At 41.7% G+C, this 20,508-nt stretch overlaps 1 protein-coding gene across 1 annotated transcript; it reads left to right on the plus strand.

Annotated features, from left to right (window-relative positions):
* The first annotated feature begins 1,585 nt into the window (after positions 1–1,585).
* Positions 1,586–10,522, plus strand: LOC142214492 (uncharacterized). Its single transcript, XM_075283440.1, has 4 exons — positions 1,586–1,901; positions 3,988–4,114; positions 5,150–5,223; positions 10,077–10,522. The coding sequence occupies exons 1-4, from the start codon at positions 1,586–1,588 to the stop codon at positions 10,454–10,456; spliced, it is 897 nt and encodes a 298-aa protein (XP_075139541.1). The 3' UTR covers positions 10,457–10,522.
* Positions 10,523–20,508: the final 9,986 nt, after the last annotated feature.

A 20,508-nucleotide genomic window follows, 5' to 3' on the forward strand; every position in this document is an offset into this window, starting at 1 on the left:
CAGAGTACTGCATGTTCGACTCTGTGTCCGGATTATAAAACCCGGTTTCGCGGTGGAGAGCATAAAACGCTCACGGCCGCTCACGGACGGACATCTTTCTCACCCATTCAAATGAATGGGTGAGAAAGACACCGGCAGGTTTCCGTCTCCTGCTCAGTGTTATGCAGGAAACGGAAACCTGCAGAACGGAGACCTCGGGCGCAGATGTGAATGAGCCCTTAAGGACACAAATGGACACAAACGAACAACAGATGAAATCCTATTGAAATGAATGGAAATTGTAACGGACACAGCTAGTGTCCGTTGCTAAAATCTTAAACCGACAGTAGCAATGGACACTGCAGTCGGACACCAACGGTAGTGTGAACGCCCCCTTAACTTAATAAATATGGATTTTATATTGATTTGTCTTGTCTTGTTTGGCTTGGTCTATTAGGAATCATTCACAGATGTCTCTGCTATTTTGTCTTACCTACCTGTTCTTTAGTTGTGCAATACACTTTGTTTCATAGATAGGTTCCTAGGAGCCCTGACAGTATTCTACACTATGTTTTATAGATAGGTTCCTAGGAGCCCTGACAGTGTTCTACACTATGTTTTATAGATAGGTACCTAGGAGCCCTGACAGTGTTCTACACTATGTTTTATAGATAGGTTCCTAGGAGCCCTGACAGTATTCTACACTATGTTTTATAGATAGGTACCTAGGAGCCCTGACAGTGTTCTACACTATGTTTTATAGATAGGTTCCTAGGAGTCCTGACAGTATTCTACACTATGTTTTATAGATAGGTACCTAGGAGCCCTGACAGTGTTCTACACTATGTTTTATAGATAGGTTCCTAGGAGCCCTGACATTGTTCTACACTATGTATTATAGATTGGTTCCTAGGAGCCCTGACAGTGTTCTACACTATGTTTTATAGATAGGTTCCTAGGAGCCCTGACAGTGTTCTACACTATATTTTATAGATAGGTTCCTAGGAGTCCTGACAGTATTCTACACTATGTTTTATAGATAGGTGTGTCCATCTCCAGCAGAAAATTCACATACTCCAGGGACCAAACGCCTTTAAAGTATTTCTATGTATTTCTTCAATTTTATTTTAAGGCTGTTTGCAATTTTGTGCTGTTATGGTATACTTCTTGTATATTTATCACTGAACTCTATGGGTATAAAATTGTTAAATCTAAGGTTACTTTGTATTGCTCTACACACCCATTATATTTTTAAGGTGGTGTTTGTGTTGCAGAGAAGCCTATTTATGTTAGCGTGGCTTCCTCTGAGTTGGGGGATCAGTGGTAGTGACAACGTGTATTTGGGGTATATGGAATGTGTTGGGGTGCAGTTTATGCTCCGTTTAGAGAGTGAAGGGTCAGTGCAAGATTGAGTGAGTGGAGCGAGTTGATTCCTTATAGCCGCACCCATGTCATGTGCTGGGAGGTGATAGGTAAATATTAAAATATAGACCCAGGGTGTGTCCACATGTAAATATGAAAAGTGAATGTAAAATAGAAGTGTATAAAGTCCATTGTGTGAGAGGTTAGTGTCAGACGTTCAAGACATCACAACATCTCTCTAGCAATGGAAGGAGAAGGTAGAAGAAGTAGAATCCTACAATTTAATGTTGGAAACAATTCTTCAGCAGAGAATGGCTACACCAGAGTTCTCTTACAGTTATTCGGATATCTGGGACACGGCAAATCATCCTTTATCAACTCCTGTATATACACCTTAGGTAATGGAGCCTATGAGATGAAAGCCAAAGCTCTTCCGTTGCATGAGGGTTGTACAACGGAAAGATTAGCCTATAGACTGACTGATTGTATTACTATCGTAGACAACAGAGGATATGGGACAATGGAAGAAAAAGAGACTGGAGAAACGTATGCTCAGCTGGGTAAGTCCTTATTTTATTATATACAGGCTAAATAACATATATGCGGAAGAGTTTCTGATGTGGATTTTATTAAACATTTAGTATGTAGCACGATCAGATGTCTTACACCCACGAGCTCTCAGAGAGCTTAGTTTAGTTATTTCTGTAATCTTATTCTCTTATAAGTAGTATAGAACAGACTGGTTCAATGCAAAGATAATGCCTTTAAGGAAAGGTTCTAGTCCTTCCTCAGGTAATTATATGCCTGTATATCCCTCCTGCATGTACATGATGGCAATCTTCCAGGATCAAAAGCCAAGTCCATGTGATCATTACGGGAACCTGAGATAACATTGATTTTGGCAGTTTAACCCCTTAGATAGCCCTACCCCTATCAATATCTGCCTCACTATAGACACAGCAGCAGGTAGGAAGTGGGGAGAGGTGAATGGTCCGGTGGAGTTAACCTTTTAGATACTGCACTAACTTGTTTCAGAGGGAGGGGACTTCATCTACCAAGTACTGGCACCCCCACAAATGTAGTGCTGTCCAGAGCCATTACATGGTATATAGTGGTTTAATGAAGACCCCCGTCCCCCCCACCAAGTCTGCCTTTAGTATATGATTATTAGACTGTACCAGAAGCCTGAAGAAATGGGGTAAGATGGGAATCGGGGATGGAATTGGATGGGAATAGGATAGAATTGAATGAAATGCCTATTAGTTTGACACTGACAGCATAATACATTGCACTACGTACGTCCCCTCGCACAAATTTTGCCTGCTTCTGGAAAATTCATTTACTATGTTCTGGGAAAGGGGCCAGGGGATTATATCATTAGTGGTCTAGTGAGTTAGGGCTATCACTTAATCTGTTCAAAAAAGCAGTTACCCACGGAAACCCGTGTACCCAATAGATTATAATGAGGTCCGCTGGGTTTCTGCTCGGTTTCCAAAAGAGGCAAAAATTGCAGATAGAAAAGCGGTGCTTGCAGTTTGCATTTTTCAAGCGGAATGGGAAAAAGAATATGCCACAATTCTTGCTTGATTTGCTAAAAAAACAGCCCAGCCTAAGGCTAGTTGCAGACGACTGTGTGTATTTTGTATTCAACAACCTGGATGAGTATGTTCTGCAAAAGGACCTATTCTATAAGATGCGGGGCAAAATCATTGCCCGCACACTGCTCAGTGGAAATCACAGTCGTGTGCATGTGGCCATAGAAATTAATCGGCCAGTGTGCTATCCATGATAAACACAAATGGGTCAGAACACACGATCATGAATTTGACGGTTCCATGTGCGGTCCTGTTCTTGTCCTGTTTTGTGGCCCTTGCTTCTGTGGCTCCTAGTCATTTAATGAAAGGAGCCGTGGAAGTAAGGCTCATGCACGAGTGGCACACGTAGGGCATCCCCTTGTCCCCCATGTGCTGCCCGGGTTTTTAATTCACGGCCAGCCTGTTGCAGCACGATTGTCTGCAACTGGCCTAAGGCTGAGGTTCCACGTTGTTTTTTGAGCCAAAGCCAAGAGTGGACTGGGCAGAAGGGAGAGGTATAAGGCCTTCCTAGATATTTCTCCTGTTTTGTAGCCATTCTTGGCTTTGGCTCAAAAAACCACCGCAAAATCTGTGAGGGTAAGTTCACACGGGGTTTTTTGGACAGGATTTTGAGGCTGTTTCTGCTTCAAAATCCTGACCAAAAAGATGGCTCCCATTGAAATCAATGGGAGCAGGTTAGTTCTTTCCGGGAGCCGTTTCTTCTGTCTTTTGGAAAAAAGAAGCGACATGCTCATTCTTCAGGCCGATTCGCCTTGCGATTCGGCCTGAAGACACTCCCTCCTCCCAACTAGGCCCATTCTTTGGGCCTAATCCGGAGCGGAGTGCACAACTGGATGCCAGTGCAGTGCACCGCCATTCAGTCGCGGCTACCCATTTTTTGGTGTGGAACCTGAGGTGGCCTCCGCCTCCGGACTAAAAAAAACCCCGTGTGAACTTACCCTAAATCTCGTCCAAACCTAAAATGCTCTATAGAGAGAAAATCAATAAAACTTCCTTCTGCTCTGGATTGTGGGCTATTTCTATAAACTGATACGAATTCTTATTTTTCCAGGTAATTTTCTTCCTCTTAACCAGGGTGTGGAGTGGGAAAAGGATTTCCTTAAGATACTGTCCAAAGTGGAAGACTCAGATGTGACTCCGAACTACTCAGACTTCATCGTCCCAATGTTTATTTATAGGTAAAATAGCGATCCACTAGAAGGGCTGGATCTTTTTTTCTTACTTTTCCAGATATGTTATGACTAGAGATGAGCGAGTAGTACTCGATCGAGTAGGTATTCGATCGAATACTACGGTATTCGAAATACTCGTACTCGATCGAGTACCACTCGCTATTCGAATGTAAAAGTTCGATGCAGAACCAACATTGATTGGCCGAATGCTATACAGTCAGCCAATCAACGCTGGGTCTTCTCCTACCTTTAGAAGTCTTCTCCGTGCAGCTTCCCCGCGGCGTCTTCCGGCTCTGAACTCACTCTGCCAGGCATCGGGCCTGGGCAGAGCAGACTGCGCATGCCTGCTTGTAGTGTGGGCATGCGCAGTCGGCTCTGCCCAGGCCCGATGCCTGGCAGAGTGAATTCAGAGCCGGAAGATGCCGCGTGGATGCTGCAAAGAGAAGACTTCTCAGAGGATCCAGCCCGACCCTCACTCGTGGACTTGGTAAGTTCAATTTGATTGAACGTTGCCTACCCCTGAAACGAGCATTTTCCCCCCATAGACTATAATAGGGTTCGATATTCGATTCGAGTAGTCAAATATTGAGGGGCTACTCGAAACGAATATCGAACCTCGAACATTTTACTGTTCGCTCATCTCTAATTATGACATGAATTTTTTTGAAATGGATACAAGGATTTTGCATAAATCTGTGCAGCACTGTTCCACTGTAGTCAAATGTAACGGTTGGATCTCCCTGGTGAACAGAAGAAGCCACAACCGTGGCATTTTGGCTGTGAACATAATAAGATGTATTACAAAGTTTCTTATACCTATCTTTACTATACATTTAGGAAAACTTGCATATAATTGCTGGTACGATTTAGTTAAAATGTGTTCATTAGTCTTAGAGTTATAGACAATTCTTCTGGTCCTCCAGCAAGTGGGACACCCCGTACAATGGACAAGTAAAAATAATAATAATCATCTGTAATACTTGTATCATTATGTCATTCTTGTACTGTATCTTGTAAGAATTTCTCCTTTGATTTGTTTAGTGCGAAGTCTGACTTATTTGGAGAAGACTTTTCATATGTCAAGGAATTTTTCAAGAACTGCCGAAACATGACAGGTACGTCTTATACAGTCCCCGAATGACAGTCTGCCTTACCGGACAGATTGCAAGCAGCCTCTTATGAATGGGATGTGTACTTCAGTAGAAACCCATCCTTCCATCCCTGCCCCCCATCAGATTGTCTAATCAAACTCCATCATAGTTCTTAGATTTTTCTGTTTTCGCTCCTTCTGTGTTTTGCTATCAATCCTACGTTACTTTTGCACATCATTAAATAGGAAGCTAGGTAAAGTACCATCTCTGCCTGCTGACAATATATCCTTTCTTCTAAATTATACTAATAGACTACATTTACTGTGGAGGCTGAACCGTCATCTTCTTCATTATAACTGTATGACGGGAGCTGTCTACTCATTAGCATTAGCTGTCACAGGAGTTTATGTGGAGTTTTCAATGAAATGGAAAGACGGCGCTCTCAGGTCACAACAGGATTTTATTCAAAAAGACAATGATGCACAACGCTAAAAAATCGCCGCGTTTCGGGCACACCTGCCCTTTCTCAAGTGCGTAACTAATTAGAAAATAGATAAAACAAGTATTCACTTCAACGTTTTTTTGGCCAGAGAAGCACTTAGGCCTAAGTTAAAATATACAATGAATTCAAAAAATAATAATACATGATTTATAAAACAATAGTAAAACAAATCTCATATACCAACCTTATCATTTAAAATATAAAAAAATCTATATATACATAATAACAAGTAAATGTGCCAAATCATCTCAATCTCATGATAGAAAGCCATTGCATATCAAACACTGATCGTTAGCATGCATCATTGTGTTGTTATTTATATCAATGTGGCTACCAATAATCCCTAGTTTACAACTACAGCAAAAAAAGGGGGAGCATAGAGAGTCTTACCTTCACACAAAGCTCGGTCAGTCTGGAAGATGTATACAAATTGTATGCCGTGTGCTCCTAGGTTTAAATATAGTGGAGCTCGTTTGGCTCCCTACATTCCTTGGAGTGTTGCCAGATGGTGCGATTCAGGTTGGAGAACATATATGTCCGCGCAAAATATTAAAGCTACACAACAATGTGCTCTAAGTTGTAGCGCATATGTGACTCACGCGTGCGTGGTATATTTAGCATTATTAAGCGCATAGCTAAGTGCTCATACGTGATATGCATATTCGTGGTATGATTACCATTACGGAGCACGTGACTGAGTGCTCATACATAATTCGCGCATGCGTGGTGTATTTAACATCGCGGGACACATGACTAAGCGCTCATATGGTAAATAAAAGGTATTGATGTTTCTTCGGATTTCTCCCTAATATTACAAATGAATTGGAGCAACTCATAATGAAAACAATTGTTCCAAAAAACAACAGATATAGTAAGAAAAAATATATATACATACATATAAACACATACATACACATACATACACATACATACACACACATACACACATGCTACAGACTGGGACTTATATATTTTCAGCACATATATAATGATTAAACAATGTAGACCTTATTACTATGTGATTACATTTGGGTAAGAAGTATTGATGGTCTTTAAAAGTGCAAAAGTAATAAAGAGCTAAACCTCCAACTATATTTTTGAATACATATTTGGGATAGGAGTAGATAAACTCTTTAGGTATTTGGAGGGAAAATACATTAAATACCTAAAATCAAACACATAGGGGACAAAAAGTAAGATATGGAGTTAGATTAAAGATTGGATTACATACATTTATTTATTAACGTCTTCTGAAGCTATATTAAGACCAAAAGGATGTAATGTATTAAACTTAAATAACCAAAACATTTCTCTCTTATTTAATGTACCATGCCTATCTGTAATTCCAGGAGGGATCCAATCGATGGGTGTTACAGTGAAACCACTAAAGCTTTTGTTATGATGTTCAGCTGCGTGTCGTGAAACGCTATGTTTAGTATATCCGTTTAGAACATTCGAGCGATGTTTATTGAGACGTTCACTCAATTGTCGAGTAGTTCTACCAATATACTGGAGGCCACAAGGGCACTCCAGTAAATAAATAACAAAGGTAGATGTACAATCCAAATGATGTCTCAATTTAAAGACTTCGTTTGTGGTAAAGCTGCTAACTTCACCAATTCCATTCTTAATGGATTTACAGCATTTACACCTATTACGATTGCAGCAAAAGCTTCCTTTAGGCAATGTGTTTGTCGTCAGGACAGTTGGTTTTGAAGAACGTAGTTTACTAGGGGCTATTAAACTTTTCAAAGTTCTTGCCCTTCTAAATGTAAAACCTGGTTTTGCGGGAAGAACTTTCTTAAGAAAGGGATCGTTAGATAAGACTGGCCAATATTTACTAATTATATCCTTTATATGTTGCTGGGACGAGCTAAAAGCTGTAATAAAATTTATGTCATAGTTCTTAGAGGTTGAGGTACATTTTGGAACTAGACATTCTGTTTGTTTTAATTGACTGGCTCTAGAGCAAGCTGCTTTGATCAGTTTATTAGGGTAGCCTTTTTCTCTAAACCTATCAGAGAGAACCATACTCTGAGTCTGAAAATCTGCATCATTAGTACAATTCCGTCTGATGCGGCGGAATTGTCCAAAAGGAACATTTTCTTTCCACCTCCTATAATGGAGGCTACGAAAATCTAGCAGACTGTTACAGTCGACAGTTTTAAAAAAAGTTTTTGTGCAAATTTTTCCATGGTCATTAGTTAATATAAGATCTAGATATTCAATCGAGATGGGATCTGATAAGGTTGGTATATGAGATTTGTTTTACTATTGTTTTATAAATCATGTATTATTATTTTTTGAATTCATTGTATATTTTAACTTAGGCCTAAGTGCTTCTCTGGCCAAAAAAACGTTGAAGTGAATACTTGTTTTATCTATTTTCTAATTAGTTACGCACTTGAGAAAGGGCAGGTGTGCCCGAAACGCGGCGATTTTTTAGCGTTGTGCATCATTGTCTTTTTGAATAAAATCCTGTTGTGACCTGAGAGCGCCGTCTTTCCATTTCATTGAAAACTCTATCTTCCCTGGCCTTGGCCGGTGTCCATCAGACGTGCTGCCTCCTCCACCTGACGGTAAACCCCAAACGTAGTTGTGAGCGATTGTCACAACCTCATCAGGTGAGAGGCCATTTGGTCCTTTTAAATCTTCTGGTTATTTCCACCAAAATTTATCAGACATTCTACACTATATAGTGTGCTCGGTGTCTCTTTTGTTTTTTATTACAGGAGTTTATGTGTCAGGCCTGCATTTGGTATTCTGTTCGGGGAGTCTGCGACTTGGGAATACCGAACACATTGACAAGTGGTGAGCTTATGAAAGCACACGGACCCCTTAGACTATAATGGGGTCCATGTGTTTTCTGTTTGCTATCCGCAAGAGTCATGAACTACATCCCTATCCGCATGACTCATGCAGAGATTGTGTGGAAAACACAGGACCCCATTATTGTTTATGGGGTCTGTGCGCTTTCAGTGCTCACGGCTTGTCAATGCGTTTAGTATTCCGTTCGGGGGGGGGGGGCTCAACTGGGCAATTGCCAAAGGGGCCCGGGGGATTCAGAGCATGAGGCTTTCAGCCTGATGACTGTTAGATGCAGAGCTTTGCCCACACAGTAACATTACTGATAGTAGCCTCCATAATAATGTGGCAACATTAAGCAGCTTCTAAACAATGATAAGTTTTTTTTATTCTTTACAGTTTTTGCACAATGAAAACCCTGTTTTTTGCTCCTTTCTAAAAATCAGATTTTCTTTTTGTCAGTGTCCATATGAGAGCTTATTTTCTGTAGGCCATGATGTAGTTTCCATTGGTACCATTTTGGCATACATTGGTATTATTGGTCTACTTTTATGGAATTTGTAGATGATAGAGGAGCAAAATATGGGGCCTGACTGCTCCAAAACATGAGAAAACGTTTATTTCAGGTGCCCCTCAAACATCCTGGACCGTAGAAATAGCAATGGACAGTGTGTAGAAGTTTTCTTTAAAGGGGCTCTATCAGCAAAATTATGCTGTATGAGCCTCACATATGTGTGAATAGCTTTTAGAAAGGCTACTCAGGTGCCGCAAATGTTATTTTACCCCCCCCCCCGTTTTAAAATAAAACCATAAAAACATATATGTAAATCATACCTATCGTGCATGCTGGGCAGTGATGCGCGGTCCGACGTCATCTTCTGGCACGCCTTCCTCTTCTTTCTTCTTCTTTCGGCGACGCCCTCTGGTCCTGGCACATCCGCGGCTTCATTGTCCTCTTCTTCCGGCGGGATTGGTTCAAATCCGGCGCATGCGTAGTAGCGCTCCCTCCAGAGTGCTACTGCACAGGCTCTGGCACCATTTTTCACAATGGCAGTTCTCAATGGGATACTGAGTATGCTCAGTTCCTCTTACAACTACGCGAGCGTACTGCTATTGAGAAAAATGGCGCCGGAGCCTGCGCAGTGCTACTGCGCACGCGCTGGATTTGAACCAATCCCGCCGGAAGAAGAGGATGATGAAGCCGGGGAAGAGCCAGGACCAGAGGGCGTTGCCAAAAGAAGAAGAAAGAATAGGAAGGCGTGCCAGAAGATGACGTCAGACAGTGCATGATAGGTATAATTTACATATATGTTTTTATGGTTCTATTTAAAAATGGGGGGGGGGGTTTAAAATAAGATTAGCGGTGCCTGAATAGCCTTTTTAAAGGCTATACATGCATATGTGGGGCTCAAACAGCATAATTTTGCTGATAGAGCCCCTTTAAAGACATTTAGTGTAATCCAGTTCCAGTAGGAACTTCACATCATCTTGCTGTAGGTTCTCCTTAGTTTAGGTGTATATTTAGGGTTCTATCTGACGTAACACTGATTCTATGGGTTTCTTATTACAGGAGTGTACCCCATAGTGGTTCTCACCAACAAACTGAGTGAATATTGCAGTAAAAATTACAATACTTTGGTAACCAAGTTTAAGGCATTTGGTGCAGAACAAATCTATGCTATTGAGAATTACACCGAAGAAGACCACATAAAGACACGAGGAAGATGTGATGACCTGCAGGCAATTATTGAAAACGCCTTGAAGGATGTGAAATTCCGCTTGGAACAGCCAAGAGATCCAGTGAAGGAAAGGATAGAGCGGAAGAAATTTGTGCTGAAATTTGCCTACCAATTTTCAGTCGCAAAAAAAGAAGAAGAAGCTGCAAAAAAAGAAAAAGCAAGACTGAAAGAAAAGTATGACAAAATGTGGTTCAAAAAATTTCCAGAATAGATTTGGTCAATTCAATTCTTCGGTCTTACAGTCATTTATTTTTATGCAAACAAATGAATCTAAAAATAGAATCTTAATTGTGAATTACACATGGAGCATATACCAATGTCTTCTGCTATTCATGGTCGTAGTGTGTGTTTGTTACTCGATCACGCAAAAACTGCTAAAAGAATTTGAATGAAATTTGGCACATAGATAGTTTGTAACCTCGATTAAAACATAGGCTACTTTTCATCCCAGTAAATGACATGGCTTCACGACTGTTATGAATTTATGTTCACGTACTATATTACACTGCTCTTGCAGCAGCTTATCTCAGGTTCTGATAAAGCCAGCTCTATTATCGCTCTGTGTAAACACTCAGCTAACCCTCAGTCTATTGTGTACACACATTTGCATATTATCTGATTTGCTCCAGGTAACATGCTGACACACTGGATGGGAAAACACCTTTAATCCAAATTGGCAGTTTGCTACTTTTAAACATGCCGGGAAAAAGAAAATCTAATTTGTTGCAAAATTCTAAAACAACAACAGCTATGAAGGTATCCAGAAGTCAACAGAGTTCTCCTCAAGCGGAGCTGAGGGGTATCATCCGCGCAAACAACACGCTCATAATATGGCATCCCAGCGAGCTGCTGAGATGCCGCAACAATCACAGGCACAGCACGAGGAATGAGTTTAGCGACAGGATAGCTTGACAGCTGCCGAAACGCCGGAGCAGGTGGATTATCGACGCCAACAATACGCTCATTATACGGGGTCCGGCGAGCTGCTGAGATGCCGGAACAATCACGGGCACAGCGCGAGGAATGAGTTCAGCAGCAGGCCAGCTTGACAGCTGCCGAAAATCCTGAGCAGGTGGATTATCAATGCCAGGGGTTGTGATGGACGTTTGGCACAAAAACAGGCCAAATGTGTGCCATAATATCATCTCTCCACACCAGAAAACTGACATAAAGGGATTGACAATCCCCCTCTGTTTATAAACTTTTCAATGGTTTGCTGTCAACTTTAACCCTTAATGATGTGACACTATTGGGCTTTAAGAGCATTGTAATATTTTCATTGTTTCATCCCTGCCTTACAAGGAGCCACATCTGTTTTGCTAATCTATCACTCTATTGTAGCCATGTTAGGTCTTGCTTTTTGCAGAACAAATGTTGGGCCACATCCTTTAATGTTTTTTTCACTTATTTCAATTTTTTTTTCACACCATATTGAAGAACATCACTGATATGATATGTCATAGAACTAATTTTCTTGCTTTGAACTTGTTGCTCAGTATCAACACATGTAATACTCAGTATCATAAGATCCCATTCTCCAGCAGGTAATGTTATGCTTTTTACCATCAGTAATCCCATAGCCAACTAACCTGAACATACAAGATTGTCATAAATTGTGGTGTAACATATTATAAATAACCAATAAACAGAACCCTTACACCAGTTGAAGGTTTTGAGAATGTTTTCCTTGTCAAAACATCAAAGATAATATCAGCCTTAAATAGTTGTCTGATATACAGATCTACAGAAAGGACGGGGGTACTGAAAAATAAATATCAGGTAACTTTTATTCTCAATCACACAATAAAAGTGGGATATGGAATCGGCATCACATGGACGTCCGCTAAGTACATTTATAGCCAATAATGTCATTGGTCAACTGGGAAACCATGAGAGATCGGGTACAAATAGAGCCACAATATCTCTCCCAGTGCATGATGAGAGTGGAGATCTATAAGAGATAAGATAAGATAATCCTTTAATAGTCCCACAGTGGGTAACTTTCAGCATGATACAGCAGCATAGTAATACAGATACAGGATAATACACAGTAATATATTACAGAAGTACACACATATGCTGAGAAGAGAAGATATACTAGGAGTCCATAGCAGCTAAGGAACGGAAGAGAAAGAAGGAAGACTTCATAGTCATACTCATTAGTTCTCTGTGCGGAGTGTCTTCGCTTGGTCTGATGTAGATTATACAGCCTGATCGCGGTTGGAAGGAAGGACTTGCGATAGCTCCTAATCACATTTGGGGTGAAGCAGACGGTCACTTACAGTGCTGCCAAGTCCCATCAAGGTCCTATACATGGAGTGGGATTTGTTCTCCCGCATGGAGGTCACCACAGACAGTATTCTTCTGTCACCCACACTTGTACTGGGTCCAGGGGGCTCCCCAGGACAGAGCTGGCCCTTCTGATCAGCCTGTCAAGTGTATTTCTGTCCCTGGTTGATATACTGCTCCCCCAACAGGCCACACCGAAAATGATGGCTGAAGCAACCACAGAGTTGAAAAAGGCCCTAAGAAGTGGCCCCTGGACTCTGAAGGCCCTCAGCCTCCTGAGCAGGTAGAGTCTGCTGTGACCCTTTCTGTGCAGCGCCTCCAGGTGATCAGCCCAGTCTAGTTTATTATTGAGTAGCACACCCAGATACTTATAGGTCCTGACTATCTCAATGCATGTCCCTTGGATCTCCACCGGGGTCAGAGCACCTCTCCGTTTAGTAAAGTCCACCACCATCTCCTTGGTCTTCCCAGCATTAATCCTGAGCTGGTTCTGCTGGCACCATTCAACAAAATCCCGGTTTAAGTCTCTGTATTCCCTATTGTCGCCATCAGTGATAAGGCCTACTATTGCAGAGTCATCGGAGTACTTCTGTAAGTAACAGCTGGATGAGTTGTGCCTAAAGTCAGCAGTGTACAGTGTGAAGAGAAATGGGGCAAGAACTGTACCTTGTGGTGCCCCTGTACTACAGATCACAGTGTCAGACACACCATCCTGGGCTCTCACATACTGAGGGCGGTTTGTCAGGTAGTCCAGGATCCAGTTGGACAGGTGGTGGTCCACTCCACCAAGGTTCAGCTTCTCCCTCAGTAGCCCTGGCTGAATGGTGTTGAATGCACTGGAGAAATCAAAGAACATTATTCTCACAGTGTTCCCGGGTTTCTCCAGGTGAGAGAGAGCTCTATGAAGAAGGTGCTAATAAAGGTGTTCCAAATATTCCAGGGTGAGTGGGGATTTCTTGCTGATTCCTTTAAGGAGGCTGGTCCACTAGATTTTGTTTTCTTGATGTCCCTGTGGCGTATCCCAGTGGCTGCCCAGTAACCTCACCTCTACTGTGAGCATTATATGCCAAAAGGGTCTCACAACCCTGCCAGGTGAGGAGTTTTTTGTCATACACTCTTCCGCCTAACTAATGGTCATACACAAGGATCCGCTCGGTGCAGTTTTTTCTTGTTGTCACATATATACTAGAACACGTTCTATGTTCTATGTGTAATTCCCAATAAAGATTCTACTTTCAGATTAATTTATTTGCATAAAAAATAAATGACTGTAAAGACTAAAGAACTGAATTGACCAAATGTATCCTAGTCATCATAAAACACCTCTCTATCGTGTTGTGCCTCCTGTCTCGCTTTTTCTCGTCTTACAACTTCTTTTTCTAGTTCTGCTACTGAATATTGGTAGGCAAATTTCAGCACAAATTTCTTCCGCTCTATCCTTTCCTTCACTGGATCTCTTGGCTGTTCCATCCGGAATTTCGCATCCTTCAAGACGCTTTCAATAATTGCCTGCAGGTCATTACATCTTCCTCGTGTCTTTATGTGGTCGTCTTCTGTGTAATTCTCAACAGCAAAGACTTGTTCTGCTCCGGCTGCTTTAAACTTGGTTACCAAAGTATTGTAATATTTATAGTAATATTCACTGTGTTTATTGGTGAGAACCACTATGGGGTACACGCCTGCAATGAGAAACCCATAGAATCTGTGTTAGATCAGATGGAAAGCTAAAACTACTATGCAGGCTCACGATTTGAAGCCATCAAGCCAGAAGAAGAGGACGCTGAAGGCGTGGAAAAGTCAGGACCAGAGGGCGTCACTGCAAGAAGAAAGAAGAGGTAGGCATGCCAGAAGATGACATCGGATCGTTTACGACCGCTCACTGTGCACGTTCAGGTATGATTTACATATATGTTTTTATAGTTTTATTTTAAAACAGGACGGGGGTTTAAAATAAGATTAGCGGTGCCTGAATAGCCTTTTAAAGGCTATTCACATATATGTGGGGCTCATACCGCAAAATTTTGCTGATAAAGCACCTTTAAGAAAATGTATACACACTGTCCACTGCAAATTCTGTGGTCCAGGATATATGAGAGGCATCTGAGGTGAAGGTTTTCTCATGGTTTGGAGGGTCCCAGTAGTCAGGCCCCTACCAATCAGTATGATATCCCCTTTCTTGTGGTTAGGGTATTCCTTCCTTTTGCAACCATTGCTTGAGACACAGGTGAGTCTCCATTCTCCTTTAGGACATTTGGGACATTCTCCTGCTGCCTTCATGGGCAACCAAGGAGGATGTAGAGAGGGGGACCAGTGCTGAGCTCTGCACAGAATGGCTTGTCCTGCCCCTTATCTACGCTAAGACCTGAATGGATATTTCACCCAAAATTACAGTTTCTCATGTGACCCATTAAAATATTCCATGTTTCCATCTCTCAGCTTTCTTTTTCTAGCTGGTTCCATATCTGTATATCTAGGATGTTCACCCCCTCTATGGTATATGTAGTTAGAATAATGTAGTAGAAAGGGTACATTGTCAGCAGGTAGAGATGGTACTTTACCTAGCTGTCTATGTGATGATGTGCTAAAGTAACATGGGATTGATAGCAAGGTACAGAAGGAGAGAAAACAAAAAAATCTTAGAATTATGATGGAGAAAAGGCTGCAGTGCAGGAAGTAAGCACATTGTACAACAAAGAATGTCATAGACAATCCGATGGGGTGCAGGGATGGAAAGATTTGCTTCTACTGGAGTTTTTTAAACATTGTCAGGGTGAGGTATGCAGACACCCCATTCTTAAGAGGCTACCTGCAATCTGTCCAATAAGACAGACTATCATTTGGGGACTGTATAAGACGTACCTGTCATATCTCTACAGTTCTTGAACAATTCCTTCACATATGACAATTCTTCTCCTGCCGTTACACTAAACAAATCAAAAGAGAAGCGAAAACGAATATTATAGATGATTATTATTATTATTATTATCATTATTATTATTTTTACTTGTCCATTATACGGGGTGTCCCACTTGCTGGAGGCCTAGAAAATATGTCTATAACTCCAAGACTAATGAAGACTAGAGATGAGCGAACAATGTTCTATCGAACACATGTTCGATCGGATATCAGGCTGTTCGATGTGTTCGATTTGAATCGAACATCACGTGGCAAACTCCAAAAAAATTTGATTCCCCTCCCACCTTCCCTGGCGCTTTTTTTGCACCAATAACAGCGCAGGGGAGGTGGGACAGGAACTACGACACCGGAGGCATAAAAAAAATCGAAAAAAGTCATTGGCTGCCGAAATCAGGTGACCTCCATTTTAGACAAATAGTGGATTTCAAATCCGGGTCATATGAGAATGTGAACTTTGTGACTAAGAGACAGGGATAGCTGTACAGGCAGGGATAGCTAGGGATAACCTTTATTTAGGTAGGAATGTTATTAAAAATAACTTTTTGGGGCTCTATCGGGTGTGTAATTGTGATTTTTGTGACATAAACTTTTTCCCATAGGAATGCATTGGACAGCGCTGATTGGCCAGAGTACGGAATTCGACCAATCAGCGCTGGCTCTGCTGGAGGAGGCGGAGTCTAAGATCCCTCCACACCAGTCTCCATTCAGGTCCGACCTTAGACTCCGCCTCCTCCGGCAGAGCCAGCGCTGATTGGCCGAAGGCTGGCCAATGCATTCCTATGGGTATGCAGAGACTTAGCAGTGCTGAGCCAGTTCTGCTCAACTACACCGTGTGCTGGTCAGCCCATCTGATATAGCAGAGCTGAGTGTGCATAAGGGTTCTAGTGCACTCTCGGCTCTGCTACATCTGATGTAGCAGAGCCGAGGGTGCACTAGAACCCTTATGCACACTCGGCTCTGCTACATCTGATGGGCTGACCGGCACACGGTGTAGTTGAGCAGAACTGGCTCAACTACTTTTTTACTTTTTTTAATCTCCTCGAGAGATCTTGAACTCCAGAGGTTCTGATCACTAATTCAATGCATTGTAAAATCCCGACATTTCTAGAGCAGCCTGTAATAGAAGTATATGCCAGACAAGCTTGGAAGCCTTCAATAGACTTGCAACTGTCAAAGTAATGGATCCCCTTGGGAAAATGGTGCCTTGGTCAGCTTTGACCAAGGTCACAGGAGGGTTAATGCCCACGATCAGTGATGACACTTATTGTGGACATTGCCAAATATACCAGTAGTATTAGTAATGGATAGGGAGGAGACAGACTGCTCCTTATTCTACACGCTCTTTATTTGAAGCCGAAAAACTGATAGGACACCATGTATGAAGACGTATACAGTCATAGAACAGACTGACAAGCACATATTTCATCTTCTTATAAAAACTCAGGTACCCTTTACTGTATGTAATGTAGTAATGGTGTTGACTAAATTTCATTAAAACATGTTCATTAGTCTTGGAGTCATAGAAGATGTTGCCAGACATCCAGGAAGTTGGACACATTGTACAATGCCTACATATTCCTTAAGGAGAGACCACCATGTAGGTGTGTGGAGTCTTATTAAGTCATAGACACTCCACTGTGAGGGATCATGGGGAGAATATCTAAATCTGTCTTCCATGATGTGTAAGCCTCTCACCTCTGCCAGGTCAGTCCTCGCTACGCCAAGCTGATGAGATGCAAATACATCGAAACGGCTGTCCTTGGCTGAGAAGACTGTATCTGGTATAATCCCAACATCATTGCAAACGAAGGCCTCTGAGAAGGTCGGCATGATGTTAAAGGGAGCGCCCTCTCTAGGTGTGTTTGACTGAGACTCTGTCTTCCTAATTACATCATGGAGGATAGACTTGCACATCCTCAGTCAGCGCCCTCTATTGGTGTGCATACTTGAGGAACTGGCATCCTAATTACATCATGGAAGTCAGATTTGCATATTCTTCCCATGATGTAAATAGGAAGACGGTGCCTCCCGTATCACATTGAAAGCAATAGGTAAAAAAGCCTCCCATTAATTTTAATGGGGAGCGCGCGTATGCCAGCACCCATAGAAATCAATGGGATCTGTTGTAACGCCGCTCATTCTGAACGAGTTTACGTTCAGAATGAGCGGAGCGTTTACTCCCTGTAAAGGTTCCCTAAGATATGTTTGCCAGTTTTTGTTGCAAATTAAGGAAGAATTGTGTCACATGTTGCTTAGAAATTCCCCTCACCCACTGTCCTCATTAGTTAGGGCATCATATAATATACAGATTATATGTATTGTGCAGATTTATACCAAATGCTTGTATGTATGTGAAAAATTTTCATGTCATATCTGGAAAAGTAAAAAAAAAAAAAAAATCCAGCCCTTCTATTGGAGAGCTATTTTACCTATAAACAAATATTGGCAAGATGAAGTCTGAGTAGTTTGGAGTCTTATCTGAGTCTTCTACTTTGGATAGTATCTTAAGGAAATCTTTTTCCCAGTCCACCTTCTGGTTAAGAGGAAGAAAATGACCTGGAAAATAAGAATTCTTATCAGTTTAGAGAACTACCGTATATACTCGAGTATAAGCCAAATTTTTCAGCACAGTTTTTGTGCTGAAAAAGCCCCCCTCGGCTTATACTCGAGTCATCAAAAAAATTATAAATTTCTGTAAGTGCCCGGTCTACTGAATATAGGGGATCTGCAGTGATCCTGTTCCGGAAGGGGTTAATAGGAGCACTGCAGATCCCCTATATTCAGCCAGACTGAATTCCAATTGGGGAAAAAAAAAAACAGTCAGACAGACAGACAACCAAAACACCCCCTCCCCTTTCCCATCACCCAGCATCTACTGCACCCAAAAACTCCGACCATTTTAATTTTTGAAATTTTCCAGTAGCTGCTGCATTTCCCCCCCTCAGCTTATACTCGAGTCAATAAGTTTTCCCAGTTTTTCGTGGTAAAATTAGGGGCCTCGGCTTATATTCGGGTCGGCTTATACTCGAGTATATACGGTAACTAATAATGGGCATCACATGGTTGTTTAATCCTCACGAATGTTTATGGGTCTAGTCACATGGCTATTTCTAGGTCCATCAAATCGAATGTAAAATCCGAGGTGACTTATGTAGTGCAACGTAATATTCTGTAAGTGCAAAACTAATAGGCATTCCGTTCAATTCCATCCCATTCCCATCAAATCCTATCCCCATCCCTTCCTTTTCTTCAGGTTTCTGGTACAGTCTAATAGGCACATACTAAAGGCAGGCTTGGGGGGGGGGGGATGGGGTCATCATTAAACCACCAGATACCATGTACTGGCACTGGACAACACTGCATGATCGTGTTTTTGGGGGTGCCAATAACTGGTAGATGGAGCCCCCTCCCTTTGAAACCAGTTAGATGTCACTAGACCGTTCACTTCCCCTCACTTCCTACTTGCTGCTCTTTGTGGCAGGTATTGATAGGGGTAGGGGCATCTAAGGGGTCAAATCGCCAGGATCAATGTTATCCCAGGTGTCAGTAACAGCCAGGCTCCCGTCACATGGGCTTTGCTGGGAGATGACATCATGTACATGTAGGAGGGATATACAGGCATATATATCGCTAGATATCACTAGATCCTTTTCTTAAAGGATTTGCATTTGCATTGAACCAGTCTGTTCTATGCTAGTTATAAGAGAATAGGATTAGAGAAATAACTACACTGAGCTCTCTGAGGGCTCGTGGGTGTAAGACATCTGATTGTGCCACATACTAAATATTTACTAAAATCCACATGAGAAACTCTTCATAATATATGTTATTTAGCTTCTACATAATAGAATAAGGACTTACCCAGCTGAGCATATGTTTCTCCAGTCTCATTGTCTCCCATCTTCCCATATCCTCTGTTGTCTACGATAGTAATACAGTCAGTCAGCCTATAGGCTAATCTTTCCGTTGTATAACCCTCATCCGACGGAAGAGCTTTGGCTTTCATCTCATAGGCTCCATTACCTAAGGTGTATATACAGGAGTTGATAAAGGATGATTTGCCATGTCCCGCATACCCGAATAACTGTAAGAGAACTCTGGTGTAGCCATTCTCTGCCAAGGAATTGTTTGCAACATTAAATTGTAGGATTCTACTTCTTCTATCTTCACCTTCCATTACTAGAGAAATGCTGTAATGTCTTGAACGTCTGTCGTCTGTCACTAACCTCTCACACAATGGGCTTTATACACGTCTATTTTACATTCACTTTCATATTTACTTTTTATGTGGTCACGCCCTGGGTGTATATTCTAGTACTTACCAACCTATCTTCATATGCAGCCAAATCCTATGGCAAGAGAAAATGACAAACGAATGGGTGATCAAACTACATATCTTCAGAAATGACATTGCTATCTCTAATAACTTGCCAAAGCAATCAGCGGCCATGCTCATTAAGTGCTCGCTACTAGTAATGGGAGAAATTTTCAGGTATTAATTCATTTTGGTTAAGCCAGTTTGGAGCCAAAATTTATTTTGGTACAGATAAAAAAAATTTGAGTAAAAGTTCAACTTGACTTAAAATATCATGTAGAACACTGTCAGGGCTCTTAGGGACTTATCTATAAAACATAGTGTAGAATACTCTTAGGGCTCTTAGGGACCTATCTATAAAACATAGTGTAGAATACTCTTAGGATTCCTAAGAAAGTATCAATAAAACATAGTGTAGAATACTGTCAGGGCTCCTAGGAACCTATCTATAAAACATAGTGTAGAATACTCTTAAGACTCCTAGGAACCTATCTATAAAACATAGGTTCCTAGGAGCCCTGACAGTGCCTGTCCACGGCGAAACCTTTTTTTTTTTAACTGGGCACATATCTCGGACATGCATGACTTTGTGTCTGGTTAAAAAAAACGGTTTTGCTGCGGACAGGCACAAAACGCTCACGGGCGGACACTTTGAAAACCCATTCAATTGAAGGGCTTTGAAAACTGACCGCCGGGTTTCCATCCCCTGTCCAGTTTCTCGGGGCAGAAGACGGAAACCCAGC

This window comes from Leptodactylus fuscus, chromosome 7 (assembly GCF_031893055.1).
Source record: "Leptodactylus fuscus isolate aLepFus1 chromosome 7, aLepFus1.hap2, whole genome shotgun sequence".
Lineage (NCBI taxonomy): Eukaryota > Metazoa > Chordata > Amphibia > Anura > Leptodactylidae > Leptodactylus > Leptodactylus fuscus.